Raw genomic sequence first — 27703 nt, 5'->3', positions numbered from 1 at the left:
ACCACGGGGCCTTCCCCTGCATGTTGCCTTTGGTATTTAACCCCATCTCTACAACCTACTCTGACAGGGCTCAGTACAGTGCAGTGAACCCACAACAGCCTCCCCAGAGCAGCTTTTTCGGTGGGGTTCACGCCAAGGAAAAACGAGGCTGCAACAGAACACAACTCCACTCCGCATTTTCACCGCATTCCCTTTGGAAGGTTAAAGGAGGGGGCGGCGGCACGGCGGCAGCGGCTGCCCGCCGCCCTTTGGGGAACCACGCCGCTCGGCCCCTCTCCCCACACCGCCCTTCGCGCCCACGGCCCGCCACCCGCCTGCGCCAACGGCCGCCGCGCGGCTACCGGCCCTGCCCCCCACCGGGGCCGCTCGGCTGCCCCGCCCCCACGGGGTGACGTCAGCGCCGCGGGCGCCTGCGCCGCCGCGCGGAGACGGAAGTGGTGCGGGTTGGCGGCCGCCATGAGCTTCCTCATCGACTCCAGCATCATGGTCACCTCCCAGGTAGCCGCTCCCCGCGCCGGCCTTGCGTGGGTCTGTCGGAGGGCGGGAGGAGAGGCGGGTCCCGCCGCAGTCGCGGCCCCGGCCCCGGCTGCAGCCCCAGCCCGGCGCACCGCGCCGCCCCGCCGGGAGCGGGCCGCGGCGGCGGCGGCGGCGGCGGCGGCGGGCGGGGCGCGCGCATGCGCAGAAGGCGGCGGGGCCGCGCCGGGCCGTTCGCTGCCCGGAGCTCGGCGCTGAGGGAGCGGGTGCAGCGCCGCTGCCGCCCAGGAGTGTTAGCGTTGCCCTTCCTTTTGTGTCGCCCATAAACCCTTATCCCAAGAGGGAGGGAGACTGAACTGTGCGCCCCTTGGACCGCGCCCCTGGGTGTCACAGCGCCCCTTGCCCCCGTGCACTGCTCAAGCTAGCATACAATGTATAAAAAGGTTCAGATCAGTCCCTACGGTTGAAGGGAGTAGGGTTTTTTTTTATTTGTGTGATACTGCGTCATTTCTATAATCTTAAACTATCTTTGTAGGAAGGGGCAGGAAAGTTCATCTTGTTCTTTCGTTTCTCATTTTTTATTTGCTTATTTCTGGTGTTTATTAAGACCATTTATGGCTTCTACCCTTGGTATGCTACTGAGGAATTTGCTTCTCTTACAAGTTTGGAAGACTTTCACAATCTGCATTAGAGACTCTTAAAAACACTGCTATTTGATCTAAAGTGCATCTTCACTGAACCATCTGTGATTCAGAAAATCCTTCACGTCCTCCTTTCTGCTGCCATTAGTGCTATCTTTCAACTAGTCTTTGTTTTAGGCATACTTAATTAAATTAAGATCCCATTAAACCTTTTCATGTCATCCCACCCTTATCCTTGTAGACAAATTGGGTTGTGGTTATATCATCCTTGAAGCTATTTCTTTTGTGAGAGGAAACACTCCCTTCTTCTTCATTAACATCCTTTGCTCATAATTTATCCTGACCTTATGTTCTCTTTGACCTTCCCTTGCTTCCCCACTCAATAAGCATCTGAATACCCTTCCTTCATGTCAGCCTCTCAGTCAACTGAGGTGGTCCAACTGTCTGCTACTTCCAAGAGGGGAAGGTGCCGCTCTCTCTTCACTTGCACTTTACTGCGTGGTCACACTCCCTTCTTTGTGCCATCTTCAGTATTTATTTTTCTGCCAGTTAGGTGAGTTGAACAGGATCTCAGAGGGATCTGATAAGCTTCAGAGCTGCTGTGAAATCTGTACTATGTAACCAGGAGGAATGAGCTGAGGAAATGAGACCTTTTCCCTCCTAATAGCTTTCTCTCTTTTTTTTTTTTTTTTTTTTCCGTACAGACTTCAGCTTGCACAAATGTGTAGTTTCCCTGGAAGTTTTCAAGACATCTTTGGACATTTCTTGTCTTGTGCTTTTTGACATATAGTGATTTTTCTCTTTGTTTTTATCAAAGTGACCTTTAAAATATATATATTTTTAAGATAGCTTCTGAATTCTCTTTTTGCTAGGGTTCTTTTAAATCATTACATCTCTTTTTCAGTCTTGCAAGGAATAGTTGTGGTTATCTATGGAAGGCTTGACAATCAGTTGTCCTTTTCCTAGCTGTAGATGAGTAACTACAGTTTTGATCACATTTCTTAATTTGTATTTGTTTTGTTTAAACCATTGATGAAATCGATATGTTATATCAGAGTGTAACCAGGTTCAGTGTTAAGACATCTCTGGGAAAATCAAATGCACCTCTAGTCTTAAAGAAATACCAAATGTTTTTTAACATCTGCTCGTCCCTGGAAGATGTGTACATTGGAGACATTCAAGTATTTACTCTGCCTGTTTCACTGTGTTTCCTTTAAAACAGTAAGCTTTGGTCCTCCGTATTAGAGGAGGGAACAAGAAATAACAGTGCAGAGTATTCCAGCAGGCTGGGAATCTGCTGAGAACTTGAGAGTATAGAACTTTGAATGTGTGGAAATAGGATCTCTTGACTGCGTTTTTGATAAGCCAGAGGCTTCCATGTCCACTATATTTGAATATTTTAAATATTCTTCTCTCCGTAGTATTATGGCAAGTTTGAACTATGGAAAGTTTGAACTTCTGTGGAGGTTGAATACTTTAGCCCAGCTCTTTTTCTTCTGTTTCTTTCATATACAGTCAGTAGTAAAGCAGTTTCATATTTGCAAGTTGCTGGGTACAAACGCTAACTGCTTCATCTCTTCTACAGGTGCTCTTTTTTGGATTTGGGTGGCTGTTCTTCATGCGCCAGCTCTTCAAGGATTATGAGGTGAGAAGGGGCCTTTCATTACAATTCCTTATCTTAAAGATTACTCCAATTATTGCAGTACTTTTAAAATTGCTTTTGGACATTTTCCTTTTTTAAGATCCCTTATTTTATTTCTGACTGTCTTTATAGTTACTTAATTTTTTTCATTTCCTCTTTTACTTCCATTTGAAATACTCCTAGATATCTGGGAGAATTGTGTCTTCTGGGGCCACAGTGAAAGTTTCGTTGTAGGCTACTGTTAAATAAAAATCAAGTGGAGGAGGAGGGGGTGATAGGAAACTGTTCTTTCCTTTTGCTTGAATAAGGTTGTCATATATAACTATAAAATTTCTGAGACAAAATAAAGTTTAATGGTTAAGTTTAAACTTGGAGAGGTGTGTTTATTCTGGCTGAATTGCTTTTGAGGATCAGATGCGATAAAAGTGCCACATTCCCTTACCTCAGAAGGGATGTGAGAGAAGATAATCTAGGCCAGAGATGGCTTAAGTGCAGACCGAATTCAGACCCAAAGTTTTGTGATACTGACATTTTTTTTTTAATTCTGTGGCTAACATCACAGAGCTTTGTTAGCAGTAGTCCATCATTAGTCAGGTTGCTGCACTGTGTTGCATTCTTGACATCTTCTGCATAAGGCATGTGTTAAATGTGATGATAACTGCAATCAATGTAATGCTGAACAGCTTCTGAGTTTGCCCTCTGGTTTCTAACAGGCTGTTAGTTTACTTCCATTTTGATAAAGGAGAAGGTGCCTTGAAGTAAGAGACCCATTTGTGCCAATGTACCTTGTGATTTGTTGTCTTTACCTGAGGGTCATCTGGGCACTGTTCTATGAATGGAAGCAACTATTGTCTCTGGCTTGTTTATTTCACTGCAGGTGCGACAGTATGTTGTGCAGGTGATCTTCTCTGTGACTTTTGCCTTCTCTTGTACCATGTTTGAACTCATAATCTTTGAGATTTTGGGAGTGCTGAATAGCAGGTGAGTGTGAGAGCTCAGTAAAGGACTAACCTGCCTTGTGTTCTGCAGCAGCTTCAGTCCAACTTCCAAATGAATAGGTTAATCTTTGGGGGTGGAAGTCGTGGGAAAAGTGTCAATGGCTCAGTGACGGCATTTGAGCAGCAGAATTCGTTTATTTAACAAAATACAAGACTGGAAGCTGTAAGCTTCTGATTTTCCATGCAGGTGCTGTTAATGTGGTCTAGGTCCTTAGGCCAAAGCTTTAGCCTTTGACTTTCTCCATTTATGAAATCAAAAGATGGTTTCCCTTATGGGAGTGTGGTGAAGCTTTTGATCATGCTGAAGAGCAGCTTTCAGATGTTAAGGACTATAAGCACTAGTTTTTCTGTAGTGGTCAAAGCAGAGAATAAGATGTGAAAGTAATTGTGGAGTAAAAACTGTACTTCTGTAATAATACAGTATTTGTGAATCAAAGGCATATTCTCCCTTGACATAGGGTGAGGGTTTCCACATAAAGGGGATATTAAAAACTGTCTACCTCAGAAATCAGTAGGAAAGAGAAGATAGAACAGAAACATGCAGAGGTTAGCTGAATTTCCTATTTATCTTCTCTTATCATACTGGAATAAGAGAGCAGTCAAAGGAATTGAAAGGCAAGAAGTTAAAAACTGATAAAAGGTAATGTTAGTTCAGACAGTACGTTACTAATCTGTAGTGCTTGCAGCCAGAGAGATCACTGAGGAGAATGTCTTTGTACTCCTTACCACAGGGCTGGACATCGATGTAGATGAAAATGTCTGTCTCTGACTTACCTAGGAAGAAGTGATAGGGATCCTCAGATTTTTTATTTATTTATTTATTTGCCCCAAGGCATAAACAGAATATGAGTTGATATTGTGAACAGGACATGGTTTTCTTTGCCATTAAAGCCAGCTGGAAGGTCCATTCAACCAAGATGTATTTGTTCTGAATTTGGACAGTCTCTTTTGGTCAGAGGAGTGTTGACCAGTATTCAAAAATTTGGAATATTTTGATGTATATATATATATTTTTAAGCTCTTGCTCTGCAATCATATAATTCACTTTGAAATGAAATGTTGAGTTGGGAATGCTTGAATTCTTTTCATCTTTTCAATTTGAATTAACTTTTTTGTCTCAGGTACTGAATTACAAAATTAATTATTGTTGATCACTACTTTTGATTTACTGTTCACCTAGATGAACAGTCTAGGTGAATCGTCTGTTGGAGCTAGTACTAGTTACTAGCATATATAGTATTTTATAAAATAGCCTGCTATGGCTTTTTTGGGTAGCCATTACTTTTGAAATACAGATTCTTGAGCTCTTTGTTTGAAAAACAAAACAAAACAAAAACTTAGAATATTTTGTATGCTGGTATGAGGCCAGTATTTTCCAATGCTTGATATAATTGAAAATATTGCACAGAGATGTGATTACCTTTAAAAGAAATTTGGTTTATTGTGATTGTGTGCTGAACAGTATTTTTGACTTTGTTTTAGCTCTCGATATTTTCATTGGAAGCTGAATCTCTGTGTCATTTTGCTCATCCTGGTCTTCATGGTACCTTTCTACATTGGATACTTTGTTGTGAGCAATATCAGATTATGTGAGTACCGCTTTATTAAAGGGGGCTGCTAACTTAAAATATTTTTCACTTTTATGTATAGTCTTAAGAGCCGTTTTTCACCATCCCCTTATCTACGTCCTGTCTCTGGCTTTGTTTTTGGAACTAAATGCTTTAACTGTTTATTGAGCAATTAGGAGATACTCTGCCTGATGCCAACATCTATCACTTTTCTGGGTTTTGACAAATATGGGTGCTTTTGAGTAATGTTACTGGAATTCAGTCTTTGCATTCCTAAGCTTACAGCCAAACCTTGGAACCCTTGGTGGCAAGACTGTGTTGTTCTGCTAGCAGGCAGAAGAAATGAGGCAAAGAGGCTTAATAAACTACACATGCTCTTGCCAACTACTGTCTGGATGAGGCCTCTTGTATGTGATAATGCCTGCTTACCTTTGATATTCATCTCTCCTTTATATTAAGCTTAGGTGTTGATATTGGGCCTATTAAATGTTTATTTTTGACAAGAAGATGAAATTTCCAGTGTCATGTTTGGTGTCACGCAAGAAAGATGCAGCTAAGCAGCTTCCTCTTCACAGTGCCATTCTCCTCATACTGTCTTGGGGAAAAGCCCTTTTGTTTATCAAGGTCATGTAGCACTGCATTATTTCTTTAAAAAGGTGATGTCTATCAAATAGCAAGTTTCATAAGAGGTGAGTAGCTCTGTCAGCTGACACCTGTTTTGAACACTTGTACTCCCAGCAGCTTTGGGACCAATGTAGTGATTTTGTACCCTTGAAGAAAACTCTGAAGGAAGAGCTTCTTTAAAATACTTCTCTTCTCTCTTTTAGTGCACAGACAGAAACTGCTTTTTGCTTGTGTTTTGTGGCTGACATTCATGTATTTCTTCTGGAAGTTGGGGGATCCGTTTCCTATACTCAGCCCAAAACATGGTGAGTTTCATTCTCTCCTAAAAGTTGACTTTGTTGTCTTGCTGTTATCTTGGAGTGTTATTGTTTCAGCTGGGATTGTGGAAAGTAGTTATTTACTTGCAACTGAGATTCTGCTGTGAAATCTGGAAACTGAAGGTTGTCAGGCAGACTGAAAATGGCTGAATATACCCAAATTATTTTTTTAGCTCTCTTCCCATACCAAGGAAAACTTTAAGAAGTCATTAAGTCTTAACTGAATCTGGGGTATATAGGAGTATATAACATACTTCTTGTGGAAGTGAAAGGAAGTCATCAAAATGTGTGATGTTTTGTGATTAAAAGTTGTTCACAGTTTTTAGTCACTAAGCATTGTTTTTGTTCTTGTGAAGGCTGAAGCAAGCTTACATTCTTTCGTGACCGAAATTGTATTGATTAACCATAGATTGGTTAACTGTAGATTGTTGTCTGGTTGACAAAACATGCCAAGGGGCCAAACACCTGAGCTATTTAGCCTGCGGCCAGCAGCATGCCTGGCAGTGCGTTATTAGTTTCAGACACTTCCAGAGTCCAGAGGCAATGCAATTGCATGGCACTAGAATGTAGTTGATAAGTATTGTTGGACCCAAGCCATTTATAAGCAGAATTAGGTTGGGTATCTGCATTGCACTCTTGAACCCAAGACTATTTATAATGTAAAGATACTTGTGTGGCCCTTAATTAGTTTGAATACAACTGAGATTGGTAGCATGTGCCTAACTTACTGAGTCCTTTGGGACTTAAGTCTGTCTTATAAGACTTAAGCATGTCTTATAGCACTGTAGAATTGAACTATGTGTCATCTGCATTTCCTATGTAAGTTATGCTGCCATTATCTCCTGCACTGGAGAAATGTTTGTGTATTGTTCTCAGCTGGGAAATTCACTTTTTCAATTTGTTTCTTACTTAAATTGGTGAAAACGTCTGTCTGTGTTGGTGACTGACTGAAGCTTTCTGGGAGGCTACTTTGTTTTGTACTGATCTATAAAAGAAAAATTAACTGCTGAAGGATCTGCTCACCCTCTCATCTGTGATCCTGAAACTTTTCTGAGGGACCAGAGTATGCGTATATTTTGTGTCACTTGCCAATGAAATACAGTAGCTAGTATTGCCAAGAAGCTGGAGAAGGTGAGTTGGCAGAATATAATACCCCAACTGGAACTTTGCTATGGAGCTTAGGTAATCCTCTTCAGATCTCTGAAAAAGCACTGTAGAAACTGAGTAATGACTGCAAATTTCTAGGACTTCTGGCAGTGATTTATTGTATTTTTGGGGGGTTTAGCTTCTGCTTTGCAAGATGGTTTGTCATACAGTGCCTTATCATACCAGGTTTAGATGTTAGAGCAAAATACTCTAAACCTTTTTTCCCCTGGTGTATTGGGTTACTGCTGTCCTGCACGTACTGACAAGGCTAGTGCAGGGCTTTGCATACAGTGGTGGCCCGATTCAGTAGTGTAGGATCCTGTTGTGGAGGGAGATGCCACATGAAGTCGTGCTTAACAGGCCCCTCATATTGCAGTATGTTACCTGTGGTGTCTCTCCCAGTGTGCTCCATCCTACCTGGATGTACAGTGCTGTGCTGCAGCTGGGGCGTGTGCTGACTAGTTGGACTACTTTAAGTATGTACCCTAGGTGTCTGTCACCCTGAGTCAGGAGAGTGCTTTGCTTGGGGATGGTGATAGCACTGTGCTGCAGTTGGGGAATGCATCTTCTGCCAAGGCTCCAAGTCTGGAGCCCTAGGTGACCTGCGGTCTGGTTAGCTTGACTTTGTAGACCTGAATTGGGGAGCCTTTGTTAGGGAGAAGGGAATCCTTTACTGAATACTTACTAGTTTTCTAGTAAAGCTCTTTCCCTTCATAAGAGTTTATAAAACACTCATTTCATGTGTCTGATTACAAAAGTAGGGATACTGTAAGTGTTACGGGGGGAGCATTGCTTTAAACAGTGGAATGACATGTCATTTTGAAGGCACCTCTGTTTTAACTGCTGCTGTCTGACAGTGTGTGGGGCAAAAGGCCAGTATTTTGTAGCACATTCTGTAGCTGATGTAAATCTCTATGCAACTGCACATGACTGGGTGTCTCAGTCTCCCTTTGTGAAGTCCTTTTGCCTTGTTTCCATCATTTATTCCCCTCCTCTGAAGCATGAAATGTGGCTTGGCACTTGGCCATCTCAACTTTGCAGTCATTTAAGCTACAAATGTGCTGCGTGTGGCAGCTGCTCTGTAACTAGCTCCCTAAAAAGAATGATGTTTAATAGCACGTGGCTTTGTATCCTGAGAAGATAGGATGAGGTCTGGATTAAATGATTGGGAAGAATAAATGCGACTTCAGTCCTTGGAACTGGTTATAGCACAGGCTTGGTGTTTGTGCTCTGTTACGTGAATATATGTTTTTAGAGTTCACTTGATGCTCATATGCAGTGCCTGATTGCTAGACACTCCGAAAGCCTATGTTTATCTACAAGATGATTTGAACATCTGGGAGTAGCATAAACTTCCCATGCTGTTGTAACACTGTTGTCCTGTTAGCACTAACTGAATCTGGTCTGCAGAGGTCACTCCTAATTGTTGATTGGAAAGGGCTTCCTCTCTATGATCCAGACAACTTTGGGCCAGTTTGCCAAGAGTAACTTATTTGGTAACTCTGACTATTGCAGAAATGACTTTATGAAAGATAACCTGATTTATAGTAGTTAGGAGATGATCTCTGTTCCTTCCTCGGCAAAGTCCAATCACTAATCTTAGAATGAGAAGGCAAGTATTAGCCCCCTCCAAATCTCTCTTGGCCTTCTTCTTAGCTTGAGTTTCCCATCCCTATTTTTAAGCATGATAAGATGTTTTCTATGAGAGGCATTCCACCTCTTTCTTTTCATAGTCTTTGCCAATAGTTACTTATCGCCTGTAGTCATTGAAGTGTGAAGGCAATCAGTTTCATTAGGCAGCTGTGTGAGTATGTTGCTTTGTGAAGGCACCAAGTGTGGAGCAGAACAAAGAGAGCAACTGGTTACTGATGCTATGTTTTTTCCTCTCTCAGGAATCCTGTCTATAGAACAGCTCATCAGCCGTGTGGGTGTGATTGGGGTGACACTTATGGCTTTGCTGTCAGGATTTGGGGCTGTCAACTGTCCATATACTTATATGTCCTACTTTCTCAGGTAATTGCAGCCTTGTGAAATGTTTCTGATATCTATTAATCTGCTTTTTCAGTTGCCAGTTTTTTTCATAAGTATTTTTCATAAAAGTCATTTTCCCATCTGTAACGGTTTGGTGGTGACTTTGTTTTTCCCGTACTTCCAATGTGCAGAGCCTTGCTATTGGTCTGTCTACATGCTAGGACTGTTTTCATTGCAGAAGCATATTCTCCTCATATAGGCTCCTCTCTTCCTCTTTGTTCAATGGGCATTTGCAGGTTTCTTTTGAAATGGGATAGGAGCCTAACGGAGTGTCTTCACTTTGCAGAAATGTGACAGATGCAGATATTCTGGCTTTGGAGCGCCGCCTTCTTCAAACTATGGACATGATTGTTAGCAAGAAAAAAAGGTGAGAAGGCAGTAGTAGCATGAAATGATTTATTGTGAGGTTTGCAGTCAGTAGAGTTTAAGGTGGTCTGGGAATTACCAAGATTTTTAACTGTCAGGCCTAATACTCCATTGAAACAGGTGGCTGAATTGGATTAGAGCTGTGGTGTTTTATTCTGGCAATTGCTCATGGTCTGGTATACAACTTTGGTTTCTTTCCATACTTGTGGTCTAAATAGCACTCTTTCTTACTGCAGTGGCACTGGTTAGACTTCCAAGACAGACTGTAACTCTCTGATGGCAGCTTGACTGACTAGTCAGTAAAATGAGTCCCGTTCTCTCCAGATGAGTAAATGTTCCTTACTTAAACCACCACAGTTAGCTCTCTTATTAGCAGTTTCAGTACAGCACCTGGTTCACAGATACTGAACTCTCTTGTGCTCTGCGGATCTTTTGTTTCCTAGCTTCAAAACTGAAGCAGGCCAGTGAGCTGGCATGGAAACGCTTACATCCTTGCTAATGGCAAGTTTTACATTAGTTAAGTTTTGCAAGATTTGCAAAGCATTCCTAGTGTGAATGTAGTGCAGTGCTCATTCATGCCATAAAAGCTTTTCATTTGTTGGTTTACCTTATTCCACGTACCCTAAGCAAAAAAGCTGCTCTCAGAAAAAATGTAATTGCATTTACACTGAAAGGATCTTTGTGTTCTGTTACAAATTAAAAACTTCATGGCTTACCAGTACAGAGTAAGTGTAATTACCATAGTCTCTTCAAAGGTTTGTTTGTCTGACCCTGAATTCTCACAACAACCCGCAAAACTTTATTTTTGTCACACTAATGTTTTAATAGGAGCTTTTAAATATTACAAGAGAGCTTTTAGGTAGTCTGAACTTGCTGAATAAACCACCAGCATGTATATCTGCTAATCAGTGGTAGCAGATGAACGTGTCATTAAAGCATATCTTCTTTCTTCCACTTTGAAATGTGAATGTGTTAAGTAGCGAACAAATGTTAATTCAATATTTATGGTGAGGTATGGGATGGTAAGTAATGAGAGAAAATTTATTTAAGCAGAGAGATTTAATATAGTATGATCAGCAGCATACAAAAATATTGGCTCTGGAGTTGTAAAGTTATTGTACAATGTTGCTTCTGTTTCTGTGTGCTCTTATGTTTTGTACAGCATTTTTGGACACCTTGTCTCTGGGAGGGTCATATTAGGATAGAAGTAAGGGTGTTCGGGGCTTGCATCTGACTAGCACTTGCCTGCCTTCTCATAGCCAAGAACCTTCTGAACGTAACCACTCTATAACCATTAGGAGGAGCCATCCAAAGAGTGTTAATGGCCTGGGAATTTTCCTGAAGTTCATGTATTTGTGTTATGGAAAAAAAAGAAAAAAAAAAAACGCGAACCAAAAACTTGTATAGTGTCAGAAATGTGCAAGAAATAGTAGAAGCTCAAGTCCTGTAGATTTTGTTCTCTTTTTGCTCTGATAAGGAGCAATGGCTTTATAATTGGACTATTTGCTGGTATAGAGCGAAGCTTAAGAAGTTGTATTTGTATCAATCCAGATGCAATCCAGATTATTTGACAGGACAAGTGGGAACAGCAGTATTTTATTGCATGAACTAAACACTAAGGTTCTATGTATTGTCAGCTACTAGTTGACCACCTTTTCAGTACTGCTGATAACTCAGCTTTTTCAATACACATGAGGATTAACAGGTAATAGAGTGTAAACCTTTTTGTTTCCTTTGCTGATCTTGACATTTTTCTCATACAAACCTTTGTTCATACTGTGTTTCTTGTCAGCAGCAGAGAACAGTTGAAAATTGTTTTCCCTGATACTTTTGCACATGAATTATGTGTAATATATGTTCTCTTTCCTGGGTGTACTCACATAAGGCCATATGAAAACTCACCTTTGAAGTTGATAGGTTCTTTATACTCACCTTTGCAGACATTAGACAACTAAGCTTCAGGTTTGAAAGCCTTAGATTCTGTGACTCCATCGATTTATTTTGTTTTGTATTTAAAAAGGGTCAACTCAACACATCTGAAGGAAATATATCTACACAGGCAAAGTATGTAGTTTTGCTTTTGGATCCTTTCTGTGAGGTCTTCAGAGCTCCTAACTATATGTGAGTGTAGCTATCCCTGTCACTTCTCGAAAGAAAAGATTTGCCTTGATTTTCTAGACTACATATAACTGTGCACTTCACCTTGACATGGCTGCATTTTACTGCAATGCCGTGTGGATCGTTTGGGATTGAGTGTGTAAATCAGATAGTGTGAAGAAAGCAAGGGTAAAAATGCAGTTTTTGCTTTTATTTGACAGCTATCAGGAAGAATTAAATAATTTTAAGAACTCTGCTATTTCTAATCTGTGGGTGTATGTGCTCTTCTGCATGCTATGTGGGGTGCCTCAAGGGTGCTTCTCTTGCTAGGTGCAAAGGAGGGTCATGGAATCATAGAATGGTAAGGTTGGAAGGGACCTCTGGAGATCATCTAGTCCAACCCTCAGCATAGCCCATACAGAGATTGAAATCGCGACCTTGGCGTTAGCAGCACCATGCTCTAGCCAACTGAGCTAAACCTGCCCACATGACTGACTTATTTTTATTTCACTGCTTATCAGCAACCTTGAAGGGAGTGGAGTGCCAAGTGTAGCAATACTGGCTGCAGCTACGAAAAAAGATTATAAATGCAGGCGAATTGTGGATTGCATTGACAATCCTATGGTTAGTTTTCAGATTAGGAGTGGATAATTGGTTCACAGATTTCAATGGGGAGAAATGTGAGGTAATGAGACCAGATGCCAGCACTGCTCATAGGGATTATGCTGCAGCACATGGGAGTGTGAGGGACAATATGCAGCTGCTGCTGTTGTACTGGAACAAGTGTTAGGAGTCATGTTCAGATTGCCTGAAGCATCCAGTGGTTCAGTCCAATAACAGATTTACGTGTTTCTGCCTTATGAGAGCTTGTCGCATGGCCCAGTAATGAGTGACAGACAGCATATCAGAGAGTGCTGCTGCATACCACCCAGTGCTCACAGCTCTGCGTAGGAGGTGGATGTGCGGTGATAAAGAGGTGTTCAAGGCGAGGGAGAGGCCTGAAGAGTTTTCTGATTCCTGAATTTGAGATAGCAAAGTCATATGTTTGAGGAAAGAAAAGTGACTAACGATATGCTGGAGGAAGCCATTTGAATATATATTTTTAATTGGATTTAACGCTCCTTAAAGGATACTAGATAGAACTTTTCAGAAGTATCTCATTGAAGCTTCTAATAGCTTGCTTGATTAGATCTAGGCTGTGCTCCAGAGCTAGTCAGGACAAGGTTATGAAGCAAGATTCGTGTTTAGAGAGAGAGAGGAAAAAAAAAAGTTGTGTATGTGTATAATGTATTTAGTTTAACAGTATCTTTCAAGGAAGTAGGTTTTTTGTTTGTTAGTAAAAATATTTGATTCTTAAAGACTTATGTTTTTTGTTCTTTCAGGATAGCAGTGGCTCACAGGACAATGTTCCAAAGAGGAGAAGTGCACAACAAAACCACTGGCTTCTGGGGAATGATAAAAAGTGTTACAACATCCGTTGCAGGCAGTGAAAGTATCCTTCATCTGCATGTTTGCACCTGCCTTGGGAGGTGGCCTCAGCTTTCTTCTGTGTTGAAAGGAAAAACATTAGGGAGGTCAGTTATGAAGCGTTTGTGTTTTAACATATTTCAGAAGTCTGAGCAAAAGCTTTTAATGTTTCCCAAGAAGTTAGCATTCTGGCACTGTATTATCTGAGCTTTTGTCTGGGACTTGGATACAGATTTTTTGAGGCATTCAAAAGTCATGTGCCACTGCCCTTCCCTATAAATGTGCTTTTGTGTGACCATAATTGATGTGTACAGCAGGTTGCAGGACAGACTTTCACACTTGCTGTGTTCTAATGCAAAAGACAATTCTATCACATGCTTGGAGTGGGAGACAGCTTTCTATTCTGATGTATCCTCTGGTTATATGACTGACCTACATGCATGTTTTGGTGCTAACTTGAAATACACGGTTCTAGGAGGAAGAGGTTGTGGGATACTTAAGCAAGACAGCAGCACTGACTGAGTTGCTGGAACAGTTTACCTAGGGTATAGCTTGCTTTTTGCCCATTTTGGAAAGACATGAGAAAAAGAAGGCAAGCTAACTTGTAGACCAACTAAATTATTCTCATGTTGTAGCTTGAGCACTTGTGCTTGAGCGGCTGTAGTACGAAAAGGTGCGTACTAATAGTGAACAGACCTTGTTCTGCCCATGCAAATGGGATAGAAGGAATCTGTGGGATATTAAGAAAGTCTGTATTTCTGTATCTTACAGTTCCCTATCAACAATTGTTCCCAGACCACCTAAAGTGTGCAGTTTGCATATTTAACACTGAGGACTATTCTTCCACTCCTTCTTTCTTACTAACTGTTAAATCCCAAATTTGGTCATTTGACTGGGTTCTTCATAATGATCAGTAATCTCTTAGAGTAGTTACCCAGCAGTTTAAGTTATGAAGATGGTGTGAGAGTGACACATGATGCATACCAGTCACAAGGGACACTGATAAAAGCAGAACAGTTATTCTTTGAGAGCTCTGGTTCCGTTCTGCAATATGTTCCTCAGGCAGAGGAATAAAGAGGTGGTTGGTGACACTGTGTAAAGACTCTGTTGTCTGCATTCTTAAAATGGAGTACTATGAAATATGCATATCTTCAGGATTTCTTCAGTATAAACAAAGAGCGGTAAGACTGGATCAAAAAACTGATCTGGATCAAAAAAATGGTCAAACCACTAAATGTGGCCCTTGAGGGGCAGACAGGAGATGATTTGTTTATAAATAAGAACTTTTGACGTATTGTAGCTTTGACTATGCTGGTTTACCAGATCTGTCCCTTATTCAGCAAGAAGTGGATGCCTTAGAAGAGCTGAGTCGGCAGCTTTTTCTGGAAACCGCTGACCTGCATGCAACAAAGGTACAAAGCAAAGTAACTGCCCAGATGGGTTTTAGAGGTCAGTTAGTTTGGAAGAGGATGTATGTAACAGGACGTTGACAAGATGCTCCTCAGACAAATACAGAAATGTTATGATGCAGTAGAGTGAGAATTTGTTTTTTAAATTTGGGATCTAGATGGCAGTTTCCTTCCAGTTCAGATGTATGCTGGGGCAAGCCCCATGTCCCTAAGGCCATTCAAAAACCTTTGAATTCAAAGAATTGCAGAAGGATAAAGTTGTGTTTACTACTACTGATGACCTTTAAAATGTATGATTTTTGTTTTGAGTGAACCTGCAAATAATATATTCTTTTCGTGTGTGTGTGTGTGTTCTGTTCCCCCCCCCCCCCCATGTATTCTTCTCCAGGAGAGAATTGAGTACTCCAAAACTTTCCAGGGAAAATACTTTAACTTTTTGGGTTATTTTTTCTCCATCTATTGTGTCTGGAAAATCTTCATGGTATGTAAATGTCTGTTTTTGTTGCATGTGAACATATGTAGCTGTTACGTATTGCTTAATTTGGGCTGCAAGTGCAGTGCATCAAGTAATATTCTAGTTTTCTTAAAATTCTGCTTCTGGAAACTCTGAATAAAACACATTTGTGTAGAATAAATTTCTGCCTCTGTCTTTCTGTATAGAGCACTAGACAAGCAGTTTTTATTTTTATGCATTTTGCAACCTCTTAGATTATCCAAAACCCCCTTTTCATATTGAAACAGAGCAAAAGTTATGCATGTGTCTCATTTGTAGCAAGGTTATATACTTTCTGGGTTTTGTTTGTTTTGTTTGAAGGTAAATCTTTCTTTCAGGCAACTATCAATATTGTATTCGACCGTGTTGGGAAGACTGATCCAGTCACGAGAGGGATTGAAATCACTGTGAATTACCTAGGAATCCAGTTTGATGTGAGAATTTATTATTTCCTGTACTCCTTGCAGTAATTTCTGTTTTATCTAAATAAACACATATCCCAGATTAGGAGGGAATGGTAGAGCTGTGAGAATCTTTGCCTTCTGACTGATTGAGGAGGAAGAGAAAATGCATCATAGACTTCGCTTTAACACTGCTTGTATGCTGAGAGGGTAGTATGATCTGGCCAAAGAGGCAATGATTTGTTTGTTTGCTTTGAGCAGATGGAAACATGTTAGTGAACTTGCTTAGATTAGTACATTTATCTACAGAATAATTAAATTTGCATGTAACTGCAGATGTTCTGTTATTTACTCTTTTTTTACTATATCTCTATGAATACATGGTGTTTTGTGATGTTTATAAGTTTTTTCAGTTTTTTTCTTGTGTGTTTAAAGTAGTTACTAATGTAATTGTTAAAAAAAAAAAAAAAAAGACCAACAAACCTGTCATGTAAACCTCCCTACGACAGATATCTATACAGTAATAAATACAAAGACCCTGAAGAACTGTCAGCTAAACAATGTGGAGTAAATGAGGCTAGCCTTAGAGATTTAACTGTATTCTTCTTGTTGATACAGGTCAAATTCTGGTCTCAGCACATTTCCTTTATCCTTGTTGGAATAATCATTGTTACCTCTATCAGAGGCTTGTTAATCACACTTACAAAGGTATGTTTAGCCAGGACTTTTGTGTGGTTGTGGGCTGGGAGAGCTGTTAGTGAATTTTAACTTTAAACAAGGCAAAGACTGTATAAACTTTCAGTATACGCTTATGTTTTTAAGGTCCTAATACAAATTCTTATAGAGGGAGGAAAGGAGGAAAATATCTTCTGCACTGTATTTTTCCACTTAGTCTCTATTGTCAATACTCTTGGAAAGAGTAGTAGATGTTAGGTGGGATATTAAATGTAAGCAAAGGTGCAAAATGATGCTGTTTCCAGGATGTTTTTGTAAGGCTGATGAGATGATGATTAGAAGAATTTAGATCGCCTCATTTCAACTATTGTTTTTTTCTGTAGAACTGGAAGGGCATTAACTCTCAACAGATATATGACTCATTGTGTTGGCCTATCTTTTGGTACCTTAGCTTAAACATTTTTACATATCTATGTATAAATATGTACATAGATATAGATATATATGTTTATTTTTAATCAAAAAGTATTGATAGACATGTTCCTTTCATGCTCTCGTAGGGCACATTGGAGTTCTCTGACTACTTATTTTTAGTACATTTTTTTTCTCTTTCTAGTTCTTCTATGCCATTTCCAGCAGCAAGTCCTCCAATGTTATTGTTCTGCTCTTAGCACAGATAATGGTGAGTACCCAAGACCGTGGTCATGCCTGTGTATGCTTATGTATACACATATTTGTGTGCTTATACAGGTAATAAAGTATTTGTGCACTGACTCTTCTTATCCCCATAGTATTTACAATAACAGTTGTTATCTTCTATTTTTTAATTTACAGGGTATGTACTTTGTCTCATCAGTGCTCCTGATTCGGATGAGTATGCCTCTAGAGTATCGTACTATTATTACAGAAGTCCTGGGAGAGCTGCAATTCAACTTCTATCATCGTTGGTTTGATGTGATATTCCTAGTTAGCGCACTCTCCAGTATCCTCTTCCTCTACTTGGCACACAAACAAGCCCCAGAGAAGCACATGGCCCTCTAAATAAGGACTGCAGTCACCCACTGTTCTCTTGTCCTTCCTACTGGACTGTTGCATCTCCTGTGGGCTGCAAAACTTGTAAAGAGCCCAGACAGTTCTGTGTGGTCCAGCAGTGTGACTGGCTCTTTGAACTTCCACACACATCTTCGGCAAGCTCTGTGGTTCACTTTGTTAAGGTGCCACGACTTGAAGGAAAATGGATGCAGGTGTTGAATGGAAGATAGTTTGGCACCAAGGAAAAAGGGCAGCCTTTGGTGCAGCAGTATCTTGGGGGACTGGAACATACATAGTAGGTTGTCTGAGGTGAAACCTGTATATTTAGAAGAACATCTTTATAGAAGGCACTAAGGAAATGTGATTACCTTTTGAAAAGCAACTTGTAACTGGGATTCAGAGGGTGGTGATCCTACAGCTGAATGCTTGAGTCTGTGAAATTAAATAAGCTTTTTGTAATATCTCATGAACATGACAATTATTTTGTGTCAACTCCAAAGGTTTGGCTGGAAGTGAGCTAGAAAATGGCTAGGATTTACTGCATGGCAGGAGGGAAATTAAGAGAAGTTGAAGGGAGATGTGCATCACTGGTATCTAGTGTTCTTATGAGCTGGAGCTCAGCCTTCTGTTGTTGAGTCTCAACTTGTTTCCTCTTCCTAAATAAATGGAATTGAGGCTTTGAATTACTGTTTGCTAGAGTTCAGTGTGAAGTTAGAGATCACAGCTATTCCTTGTTTACTTTATATACTGTAAATTCAGTATTCCTCACAACTTATGTGTTCTTCTGAAGTAGCCTGTATCCCCTTCTTGACACAATTCAAAGCAAAAAAGTAAATTTTACTCATGTGACTTGAACCTGTAGCTTCCCATAGCTGCTCTACCCAGCTTGCTTTGTTTTAAAATTTGTTTTGGAGCACAAATCGTAGGTAGCAAGGGTGAGACCTGGGAAAAATAAATAGCCACGCTCAACGATTTATTTCATTATTGTTCTTGGTGTACAGCAAAGAGGTAAAGCATACAGTAGAAGTATTACAGAGCCATTTATGTCGTATTCAAGACAATGTGGTTGGCTTGGAATCAGACAAGGCATGACTCTGAATTACATACACTATTCTAGCTACCATGATCCACAACTATAAGAGGAGAGAGAATAGTGCTTAAAAATTTAGATCTATGGATTTTGAAGTTAGTGTAATATTTGAAGAAAAAAGAAAAAACCTTTTGCAGCCTTAGTAAGAGAAAGGAGTGTAATAAACTTAGTACATTGGCTTGTGACATATCACAGCACTTGTACTGCAGTAAATACAGCACATAAGTCACCACAGAGATTGAGTTGATGAACTTTGATTAGGAGACCTGCCTCTCCTGGGAGATGGGGAGAGATCAGTTGCTCTGTATTTAAGAGCTTGTCTTTAAAAGGCTGAAACACTTGGGGCTTTATGAAACGTGGTTCCTCCTTCTGCGGCAGCATGTTTAAGTATATACCTCTAGTCATTTAAGCCTTTACAGAAATAAGTGACTAACTGCTCACTTTACAAGGCAGAAAGCCAGCGAAGTACAGTTGCAGTGTGTTAAATGACTACAAGTTACATTTAAGTGTTTATTTCGGGCATTTGCATGTCAGCAAGAGATTGTACTCCTTTACAGGTATGGCAGTCCTAGAAATAGTCTAGTCTGGGACATGTAGTAGCAAAGAATGATTGAAGTAAAGGGATTTGTTATTTGTTCTTGGCATAGTTTGTCTTCTCACAACTGTGTGTCATCGCTGCTGTCACTGTCTCTTGCAAGTGATTGAGAAGAGGAGGATGAGCTTGCCTGCAGAGGAGTAACAAATACATTCTGGTTATTTTTAGTTTGTAAATTTGCTTAGTAGTCTACAGTATTATGAAGGTCTTCTGTTTTAATCAGTATTAATCATGTACCTATTTGCATGGGAGAATGAGCCAGTAAATGATTTTTCTTGTAGATTTTTTTATTAAGTTTATTGTAGAGAGAAAATTGATACGGGCTTCCTGTTTTGTTTAATTCTGGAATCTGCTGAATTTGCACACACAAGAGGGGCTAACTTCAGATCTGCAAAACTCAGCTTGGTAAGTAAGAAACTTTTGAGAAAACTTGGAGCTGGACATCTGCACACGATGTGATGAAGAATAAACAGGGACAATATTAGTCTTACTCCTCCCTGTGTATTCTGCATGTGCAAAAAACCTAAAAACATTTAAGTATTTAAGGCTGACCACAGAAGGGTCAAAATGACTGATTCAAGAAGAGATACCTTGTTTCTTTTGACTTCTGTCATACTTCAGATTCTACTGGCATAATATGAACAAAATAGTTCAACACATTTGTTAGAATGTGTTGTCATATCCTATAAATTGTTCTTCTTTCTACAAAATAGTCTGTTCTGAAGTATTCCACCTGGTTTCCCCAAAAAGCATTTCATGCTTTTTGGTGTACTTAAGCACTATTTCTCTGCACTTTCAGGACTGTCTTGCCTGTTTCCCATCTTCATTAGGAATTACCATATTTGAATTGCTGTCGTGTATAAAATCTTTTATGTGCATACTTTCTGTGATTTAATCTTTAATGGAAGATAACCATCTGTATTATGTGTCAGGAGAGGAAGAGTTGTTTGTGGTATTTGAATCCTAGCTTCCTTATTAATAACACAGACTGATTTTATGAAAACTATCCTCAAGCTAAAGACCCTAGCTCAGGTAGACATACTAGCTGAAAACAAATTCTTTTCTTGTCCCCTAGATGATCCCTCAGCTTCTGCTCAATGTGGTATTACTCACTCTTTCTCTTGGCTCTGGTGAGGTTCTCTCTGGCTCTGCTGGTGGGTTTTCTGAGTAAGCAGGAGGTTCAAAAGCATTGTAGAATGGATCTACTGTAGAGGCTGTAGTGTGACTCTTCTGCTGCTGAAGGTATTCGTAAGCATCTTTGCTGCACACAAGTAGTGTTAGTTCGTCACCGCTATCCTGCACTCTTGTCACCACTTTTTCATAAGGTTCGTTCATCACGTTCACCCCATTCACTTCTACCAAAAAGTCATTATCTTTTAGACCAGCTGTGTCAGCAGGCCCATTGTTTTGTATCTGAAAGGCAAGTTCGGATAGTGATATTAACACAAAACTTGAAGACACATTAACAACCAATGTTTATCTAGAATGTTGTGGTACCGCTTTTGTTACAAGACAGCAAAGTAAACATGGGAGAGGAGAAATATCATAGGACAGAAAGAAATAAATTGGGAGATTGGTAATCAGTCAGGTTTAGATGGATTCATTCCACATTAATTAATGTGGAACCCATCAAATTTAGCTTTAAGATGCATCTTGATGTTGCTTAGGCTTTCGTTATGGAAGTGTGGCATGAAGACAGGTGGAAAACCAATTTTCTTATTATTTGCAGTTCCCTTTCTGGTGACTTAATTTTAGTTTATTACATTTTGCAAATTCCTTAGTAATGAGTGGAAATGCCCCCCCCCCCCCAAAAAAAATAAAATAAACCCTAAAGGAACAATCATAATTTGACGGAATAGAAGCTCTTGTGAGCTGTATAATTCAGAGAAGGGAGGGAGAAATAAATCTTTTAAATTTTTAAGATATTCTGCAGCTCAGAAAAATCTCTTTAAATTACTAATATTAGCTTGCTAGCTTTATGAATAAAAGTAAAAATGAGGCAAAGGTGGTATTAGCCTCACATTTTCACATCCAACAGAATGAGGATTTTTTTGTGTGTGTGTGTGTGTTTTTTTTTTTTTTTTTTAATCTCTCAAACAATATTTTACCTGGTATTACAATGTCAGTCTGGCTTTAACAATTACAACCGTGTTCTCCAGTGCTTTTGGATAACAGACTTGTGTTTTTTTTTGTGGTTTAACTTGAATAAATTTACAGGACGGAGGGAAAAGGGGGAGGCTGTGTGACTGACTGCCCTTGTTTCTTGTCCTGCATTAGTACCTCACTCACGAACAGTCCAGGTTTGTTCTTGATCACATTCAGATTGAAGCCAAATCCACTGGGCCCTTTCACCATCTTGCAGATTCTTGGCTTGTTCACTTCCTGCTCAGTGTGCAATTCCACTTTTTCATCCATTTTAGCTGGAGATGGATCTTGTATTTTGTGGTAGTATGAGCAGGGGGAAATTTGAGCCTGAAAAAGCAGTAACAAAGATAAGCTTGTTAATATAAAAAAAATCTGTTGTGAAATCTATATTAGGCTTTCACAGAATCACAGGAATCACAGAACATGTTAACCATGTTTTGTTTAAACCTTTCTGTGACTCAAAATTAAGCTGCCATGAGGAATCTGTCACCTTGGCCAGAAATTAAAAGGCAAAAGCTACGGTATTGATCTATGTGAGATGAGAGTTTTGTTACCCATTTCATTTATAAATGGTTATGCAACCTCATAGCTTTTGTTGTCTTAAACTTATCTTTGCTCTGATGTGTTAAAATTTAGAATTTTAGTAATGCCTATAAAAATCAGAAACAGGCCAGAGACTTGGGATGTTTAGTAACATGCTATACAAATGCAAGGAGAGTTGCTGAAATACGGACGTATTTTAGATATTTACTGCAAGTTGACATAGTTTCTCTGTCAGAGCAGATTCATTGGTGCCTATATCTCTTTTCAGTGATGAATTACCAATTCCTAGCAGTAGCCTGCATTTTCTTACCAGTTTATACATGGTGTCAGTCTCCTTGTCCACTACCAACAGTGTGATTTTTTCCTCTGATTGCTTAATCTTTTCCACTACTTGTTCATGGTCCAGAGCTTCTACTTGTTCACCATTGACAGCCACTAAGATATCATTGTCTTTGAGACCTGCCTTGGCTGCTGGGCTCCCAGAATCAACATCCTTGATTATGTGATCTAAGATCAGAAGGAGGGGGGAAAAATAGTTTGAAAACAAGTATGTTTGGGAAGTTAAAAGACATTTCTGATGGTAAAGGCCAATTCTTCAAGCTGTGCTTCATGTTGAGACTATTTCTGTCATGTAGCCCTGCAGATTAGAGGTAAGAAGCCAGACAAGAATAAAGTCTGCAAAGCCTATACAGGAAGAAGCTACAGCAGATGTGGTGGCCTTGTTGTTGGCTTTGTTCTTACCACCAGTATTTCGTTCCATTTGTAGATAAAAGCCATAACCACTTGTTTCCTTCTGGAGCTCAACAAGTCGTGGTTTGAGGGGAAGCAATTTTAGGCTGGCACTCTCTTTGCTCAGTACCATCTTCTGGCTTCTGTAATACTGGTCCGTTTCTTCATTGGAAAGTAGAAACATAACATGATTTCCAGACTTCTTTACCTGCATTAGTACATTTACAGTTTCAGTTGTGACCCCTTCAACATCAAGTGGAATCATAGAGGACTTCAGTAACTGATGCATTGATAAACCATTATGTAGATGCTGTTGATAAATGAGCCACAAGGTCTAGGCCAGTCTACTAAAGAATTGATTTCAGTTAGAAACTTGGAGCATGCCCAGGCTGTACCAAGATCTTGGGCATATGAGATCCTCCATATAACTGAGGGAATTTCCTGTACTTCTTACTGTTTTCCTTGTCTCTAGAGAATTAACTGTAGTGTTATGCCACAGTTATCAGTCATGAAGGTGGCATGCAGTGCCAATAAAATTGAGTAATTCCTAAGTAGTACTTGGCTCTGATCTAGATCTTGAGCTCTACAATATAAATATAAGACATCTGTATCACCATTATGGATTAAAATAACAAACAAGTGGGTAACTTGACATTGCCATACCATTAACTTCCTATCACTCTTGATCCTCTTCAATCTTTCTATATTACTGACTTTGGCTTTTTTTTTTTTTTTGTTTGTTTGTTTGTTTGTTCAGCCTCTGCCTCTAAGCTTTTAATCTAATGCTCATCTTACCCACTGTCTCTGTGCAGCTGATATTACAGCAGCTCAACAAAACACAGGTGTTGCACAGTTCTGTAGTTATTAGCATACATTGAATTGTGTGGCTGTGGTGCTGGAGTATGTGCTGCTGGTCTCAGGGCACTTTGAAATCTTTTCAGCTCCAACTGCATTTTAGCAGTGCTGATAGTGGGAAAGCTGAAGCCTCACTAGCGATGTTCTTTGAAGCTGAGGCCAGGTAGCGTAGTTAGTAGCGTAGTGGTTTTCACTAATCTTGGCTTTTCTTAACAGGTTCCAACAGGTTGGAACATTAATCCTCCCTATTCCAAACTAACTGCATCACTGGGAAGTTCCCCCTCTTCCAGCACTAAAAGCCACATTTGATGACTTGCCCTCTTTCTATTAAGGATATTTCTAGGACTTCTAGAAGCAGGACTTGATTTATTTAATAGGATTTATGACAACAGTATAGTTGTGGTATTTAGACTTCTTTAGCCTGTCTTGATGGCAATATTCATTCAGAGACAGTTCAAGAGGCCTCATGACAATAGAGCCATAGTAGCAGAGCTCTCTGCAGTATTGATGATAGGCAGTGACTCCCAAGACTTCCTTTGAAGCGTTCAAACCAGCCAGAACTGCCCTCTCAGTAACCCTAACAGGTTTTTGGTAAAGTGGGCCAGAACAGAAGGTAACTTGGTGTGCAAATACCTTTTCCACCACCTCCTCGTGTGTGTCATTTTCCACATTTTTTCCGTTAATTTCAATCAGGCGATCATTATTTTGGGCACCAGCCTTTGAAGCTGCTCCTTGTGGTGATACTTCTACTATGAACAATCCTTTCTGACCTAAAATAGATGGGAAAACTCATTACACAGGGTAAGTCAATGAAACATGCTTAGATTTTGATGGCTAAGGAAGTTCAGCCCTGATGTCCTTATGGATTCTGGATCTGTTTATGCACAGATTACAGAAGCACCACAGAACTTCCACATAGACGCACACCTGTGTGCTTTATCCTGGCTTGGAAAAATCACTCCTGTGGGGGAAGAGGCATTTTTCCCCTCCACTATCTGCAGCTCAAACAATCATTTCTTCCTCTGAGAAAGAAATGATTCTCTTTCTACTGAGAGTGCCTAAAGGACTGATTAAGGCAGCTGAAAGGGATTTTGGGAGGAGGGGCAGTCTGAGTGGGGAGATGCTTTTGTTGTTGTTACTTGTATTTCATAATTTCCTGTGTTTAGAAGGTTTCCATGTTTGGCCTTTGAGTTATATTGCATTCTGAATTTGAAGTTGATGCTTTCCAGAAGATGTCCATATTCTTTTGAGTGTCAAGGGAGGAAAGGTATGTGTGGAAGATGTTGAAGGTTTCTGGCTTTTTAAATGAAGTAATTTGCAAATCAAAAAAAGCACTTAGTTTTCGTTTTTCTGCTTTCTTTAGAACCTTGTTTACTGGTTCCCAAGGTAATTTGGAGGAATGGAGCAGGCCTTGATGCAGTGGTTGGAGTATATATTTGGTTTACAAGAAGTGGAGCTGTAGAAGTAGTCTTAAACAGCAAGCAGAAAATAGCTTATTCTCTTTATCCAATTTTCTGCATTTTTTTCCTCTACTCCATAACAAATATGGCCCTCAGAAAACTGGAAGCTGCGTATGCTGTACAGAAATGAACAGTAGAGGGCTGAACTCATTTTGCCTCCTTTCACTTCCCTTTTGTTAGCAAGGGCACTTAACTATGGTGTCTCTGTCCCTGCTGTCATATCTTTACCATCTTTCCTCCTGCCCAAGCTCTCACCTTCTGTAGTTTTCAAGGAGAAGCCATAGCCATTCCTTTCCCTCACCAGGTAGCAGAGCCGTGGTTGGGGAGCTGCAGTGATTGTTCCATTGGCTCTGAGCGGTGGAGACTGCTGCTCCTGCTGCTGTTCTGTTGACACCTTTTGACCCAACTCCTCCAAGTTCACTCCTTCTTTTTTTGCCTTTTGATAGGAAGCTTCATCCAGAACAAAGAATACAACAGAGTTCCCGCTCTTCTTGATTATCTCCACCACCTGTAGTGGACAAGGTCAAATGGCAAGCAGGTGCTACAGTGATTAACCTAAAAGCCCTCCCCAGGAATGGTTGCAGTATCAGCTCAGGCACTGCCTACACTTACTGGTGTCTCTTACGCACTTTAAGAGCGTATCAAAGGCATTTTGTGCCTGTGGTGGATAATGAACAATGCAGGGAGATAATCAGAGCAGTTGACTCACCTCTTGGATTTCCTAACTATAGCTGCTGTTAAAAAAAAGAAAAGAAAACTTCCCATAGTGACAGTGGGTTATGGGGGACTGATATGGATCCCAGATTAAACTGAGGTGTACCTGTGTATGTTCCTCCTTGTCTACAAATATACCATTAACCCTGAGGACTCTGTCTCCATCCTTCAAGCCAGCCTTTTCAGCTGGACTGTCCTTTTCCACGTTCCGGATGAGATGCCCTGCTGTGTCTTTCTCAATACGCAAGTAGAATCCGTAGTTCTTCTGGGGTTTTTTGGTTGCTTTGCATTCTCGAGGCTGGAGAGCAGAAGTCATCGCTGCGAAGCAGGATGGAAAAAATACATGTGAACGAAAATAGTGGACTGCCCTAAATATGCCCTCTCTAGATAATATATTGAGTTAGTTTGCTTCAAAATTCATGGGATATTGTTGCCCAGGAAATCCAGCTTTGCGAAGTTGAAGCTAGTTAACTAGGTTAAGGTGAAGAATACAGTCCCCCTTTTTTCCCTCTTCCTCCTCACTTACCTTGGCTCCCTGTCTTAAAGGAAGTTAGTGTCTTAGCAAGATGCAGAACTGGAAGAGGAAGTTGTCTGCCTATGATAAGATGGCAAATATTGAGTTGAGGATCTAAAACCAAAACTAAGTATTACAGGAAAAAAACAATGGCAGCACAAATGTTTTGGAGCACTGTAAGAAAGTTATGTGACAAAACTGGATTTACAGAAGTGTAGGTGAGATCAAGGAAGGACCTCACTGTCCTGACCAGGCTTTCCTGTGCTTAGTTATTAGTTGTTAACTAAACAAACTTAAGTTTCAGGAAAAGACATCGTAGGTGGAGTGTTAGCATTAATGGATGTGAGATTTACATTGGAGGAGGACTTTAAAGCAACTAAGAAAGCCCATGTCTCCACTTACAAAAAGTTGTTTTTTTTTTTTTGGGGGGGGGGAGGGGGTCCTAGGTTTGATATCTTTACATTTTAGTTCTCGTACAAAATGATGCATTTGCTTTGTTTTCCTGTCATTTAGAAGTTACTCACTGGTAAATCGAAGTTCTTGGAGCTGTCCATGTTTTCCTTTGCCTCAGAGTCCTATGTAAAACATCTTTTGATTCTGTTCTAGAGAGATGCTAACAGAGGTATCGTGTTACACTCAGGTATGGTATATATGTGGCTTGAGTAAGATATGAATGTAGGTATTATGAGGTATAACGAGTCTGGAACATTTGGGCATACATCTACTGACAGTGTAAACGTGCCGTCACGTAACTTAAGGTAATTTAACCAACCCCATTTGGTCTATGTGAAATGAAAAGAGGAGTCAGCACAGTGTGTTTATGTAGCAATTTTTATGTGACTACTCAAACGACCGTAAAGCCCCTGTTTGCTGCCTATCTAGCTGCAAAAGCTTTGCTTCCAACTGTGATGACCTCAACAATGCAGTGAGATGTAATCGATATGAAGAACGCAACATGGTGTCTGTGCGAAAGGAAGGACACAAAATCTGTTTCAGAAATGACAGGCTGCTGAAGTGACTGCAGTAGTTTGATTCAAATGACTTGCCAATGAGTTGATGACAACTGTAGTAGAATTTCTAGTCAGTATCTCCAGGGTTCTGTGTTACTAGCCCAGAGAATTTGTGAATAGCTAGTTGGAGAATGTACTGTTGGGAATTGCTACTAGGTAATGACATTGGTGCCCTGGAGACTACAGAGCAAATCATTGTGGAAGCCATGTCAAAGCACATGATGGACAAGAAAATGATTGGAATCAGCTGATATGGATTTACATGCCTGATGAACCTGATGATGAGATGATGACTGGCTCTGTGGTCAGGAGGAGAGCAGTGGATGCTGTTCACCTTAACTTTTGCAATGACTTTAAGACTATCTTCTGTACAATCCTTGTAGTCAATTTGGTTAGATATGGACTGGATGAGCTCATTACTAGGTGAGTGGAAAGTGATAGACCACCAACCTTGGAGGGTTTTGATCAGGAGTGAACCAGCTGGTGGCTGGTTACTAGTGGCATTCTTTAGGGTTAGTACTACAGCTGATACTGTTTAACCTTCTTATTGATGATGTAGCCAGTGAGACAGAATACATCCTCAAGTTTGTGGATGATACCAGTTACAGGGAGCAGCTGAACAAGTTGAATATGAGTCAGCATTAATGGGTGTGAGATTTACATTGGA

At 40.3% G+C, this 27703-nt stretch overlaps 2 protein-coding genes across 3 annotated transcripts; one reads left to right on the top strand and one right to left on the bottom strand.

The window, feature by feature from the left end:
• The first annotated feature begins 410 nt into the window (after window positions 1-410).
• On the top strand, window positions 411-17842 carry GPHRB (golgi pH regulator B). 2 transcript variants are annotated; one of them, XM_085323032.1, is made up of 14 exons: window positions 411-498; window positions 2701-2760; window positions 3635-3738; window positions 5238-5344; window positions 6151-6252; window positions 9303-9423; window positions 9728-9808; window positions 13287-13478; window positions 14672-14783; window positions 15169-15261; window positions 15612-15707; window positions 16293-16382; window positions 16966-17031; window positions 17184-17842. In XM_085323032.1, the coding sequence occupies exons 1-14, from the start codon at window positions 457-459 to the stop codon at window positions 17388-17390; spliced, it is 1473 nt and encodes a 490-aa protein (XP_085179158.1). In that variant the 5' UTR covers window positions 411-456; the 3' UTR covers window positions 17391-17842. The 2 variants fall into 2 exon arrangements, with proteins under 2 accessions (XP_085179158.1, XP_085179157.1); XM_085323031.1 differs by having other exon boundaries at window positions 412-498; window positions 13287-13396; window positions 14695-14783.
• A 1283-nt stretch (window positions 17843-19125) lies between these two features.
• Window positions 19126-25870, bottom strand: PDZK1 (PDZ domain containing 1). Its single transcript, XM_085323033.1, has 8 exons — window positions 25619-25870; window positions 25054-25306; window positions 23972-24108; window positions 22496-22691; window positions 22065-22261; window positions 21347-21538; window positions 20180-20479; window positions 19126-19196 (listed from the first exon to the last, which is right to left on the bottom strand). Exons 1-8 carry the CDS (start codon window positions 25826-25828, stop codon window positions 19128-19130), a joined length of 1554 nt encoding a protein of 517 aa, XP_085179159.1. The 5' UTR covers window positions 25829-25870; the 3' UTR covers window positions 19126-19127.
• Between the last annotated feature and the right edge of the window lie 1833 nt (window positions 25871-27703).

The sequence above is a fragment of the Rhea americana genome, unplaced genomic scaffold, assembly GCF_003343005.1.
Source record: "Rhea americana isolate MKP2758 unplaced genomic scaffold, rheAme1 scaffold_81, whole genome shotgun sequence".
Classification (NCBI taxonomy): Eukaryota; Metazoa; Chordata; class Aves; order Rheiformes; family Rheidae; genus Rhea; species Rhea americana.
Note: the sequence above shows the minus strand (reverse complement) of the source record. Positions and strands in the feature narration are given on the sequence as shown.

Bases quoted from the DNA above. Each gene is read 5' to 3' on its own strand.
- GPHRB (XM_085323032.1), top strand. From the start codon at position 457: ATGAGCTTCCTCATCGACTCCAGCATCATGGTCACCTCCCAG. The intron at 9,424-9,727 runs GTAATTGCAGCC...TTCACTTTGCAG, and splicing joins TATATGTCCTACTTTCTCAG to AAATGTGACAGATGCAGATA. The intron at 16,383-16,965 runs GTATGTTTAGCC...TTCTCTTTCTAG, and splicing joins TGTTAATCACACTTACAAAG to TTCTTCTATGCCATTTCCAG.
- PDZK1 (XM_085323033.1), bottom strand. From the start codon at position 25,828: ATGACTTCTGCTCTCCAGCCTCGAGAATGCAAAGCAACCAAAAAACCC. The intron at 24,109-25,053 runs GTGAGAGCTTGG...CATCTATTTTAG, and splicing joins CTCCTTGAAAACTACAGAAG to GTCAGAAAGGATTGTTCATA. The intron at 20,480-21,346 runs GTACTAATGCAG...CTTGCCTTTCAG, and splicing joins CTGGACTGTTCGTGAGTGAG to ATACAAAACAATGGGCCTGC.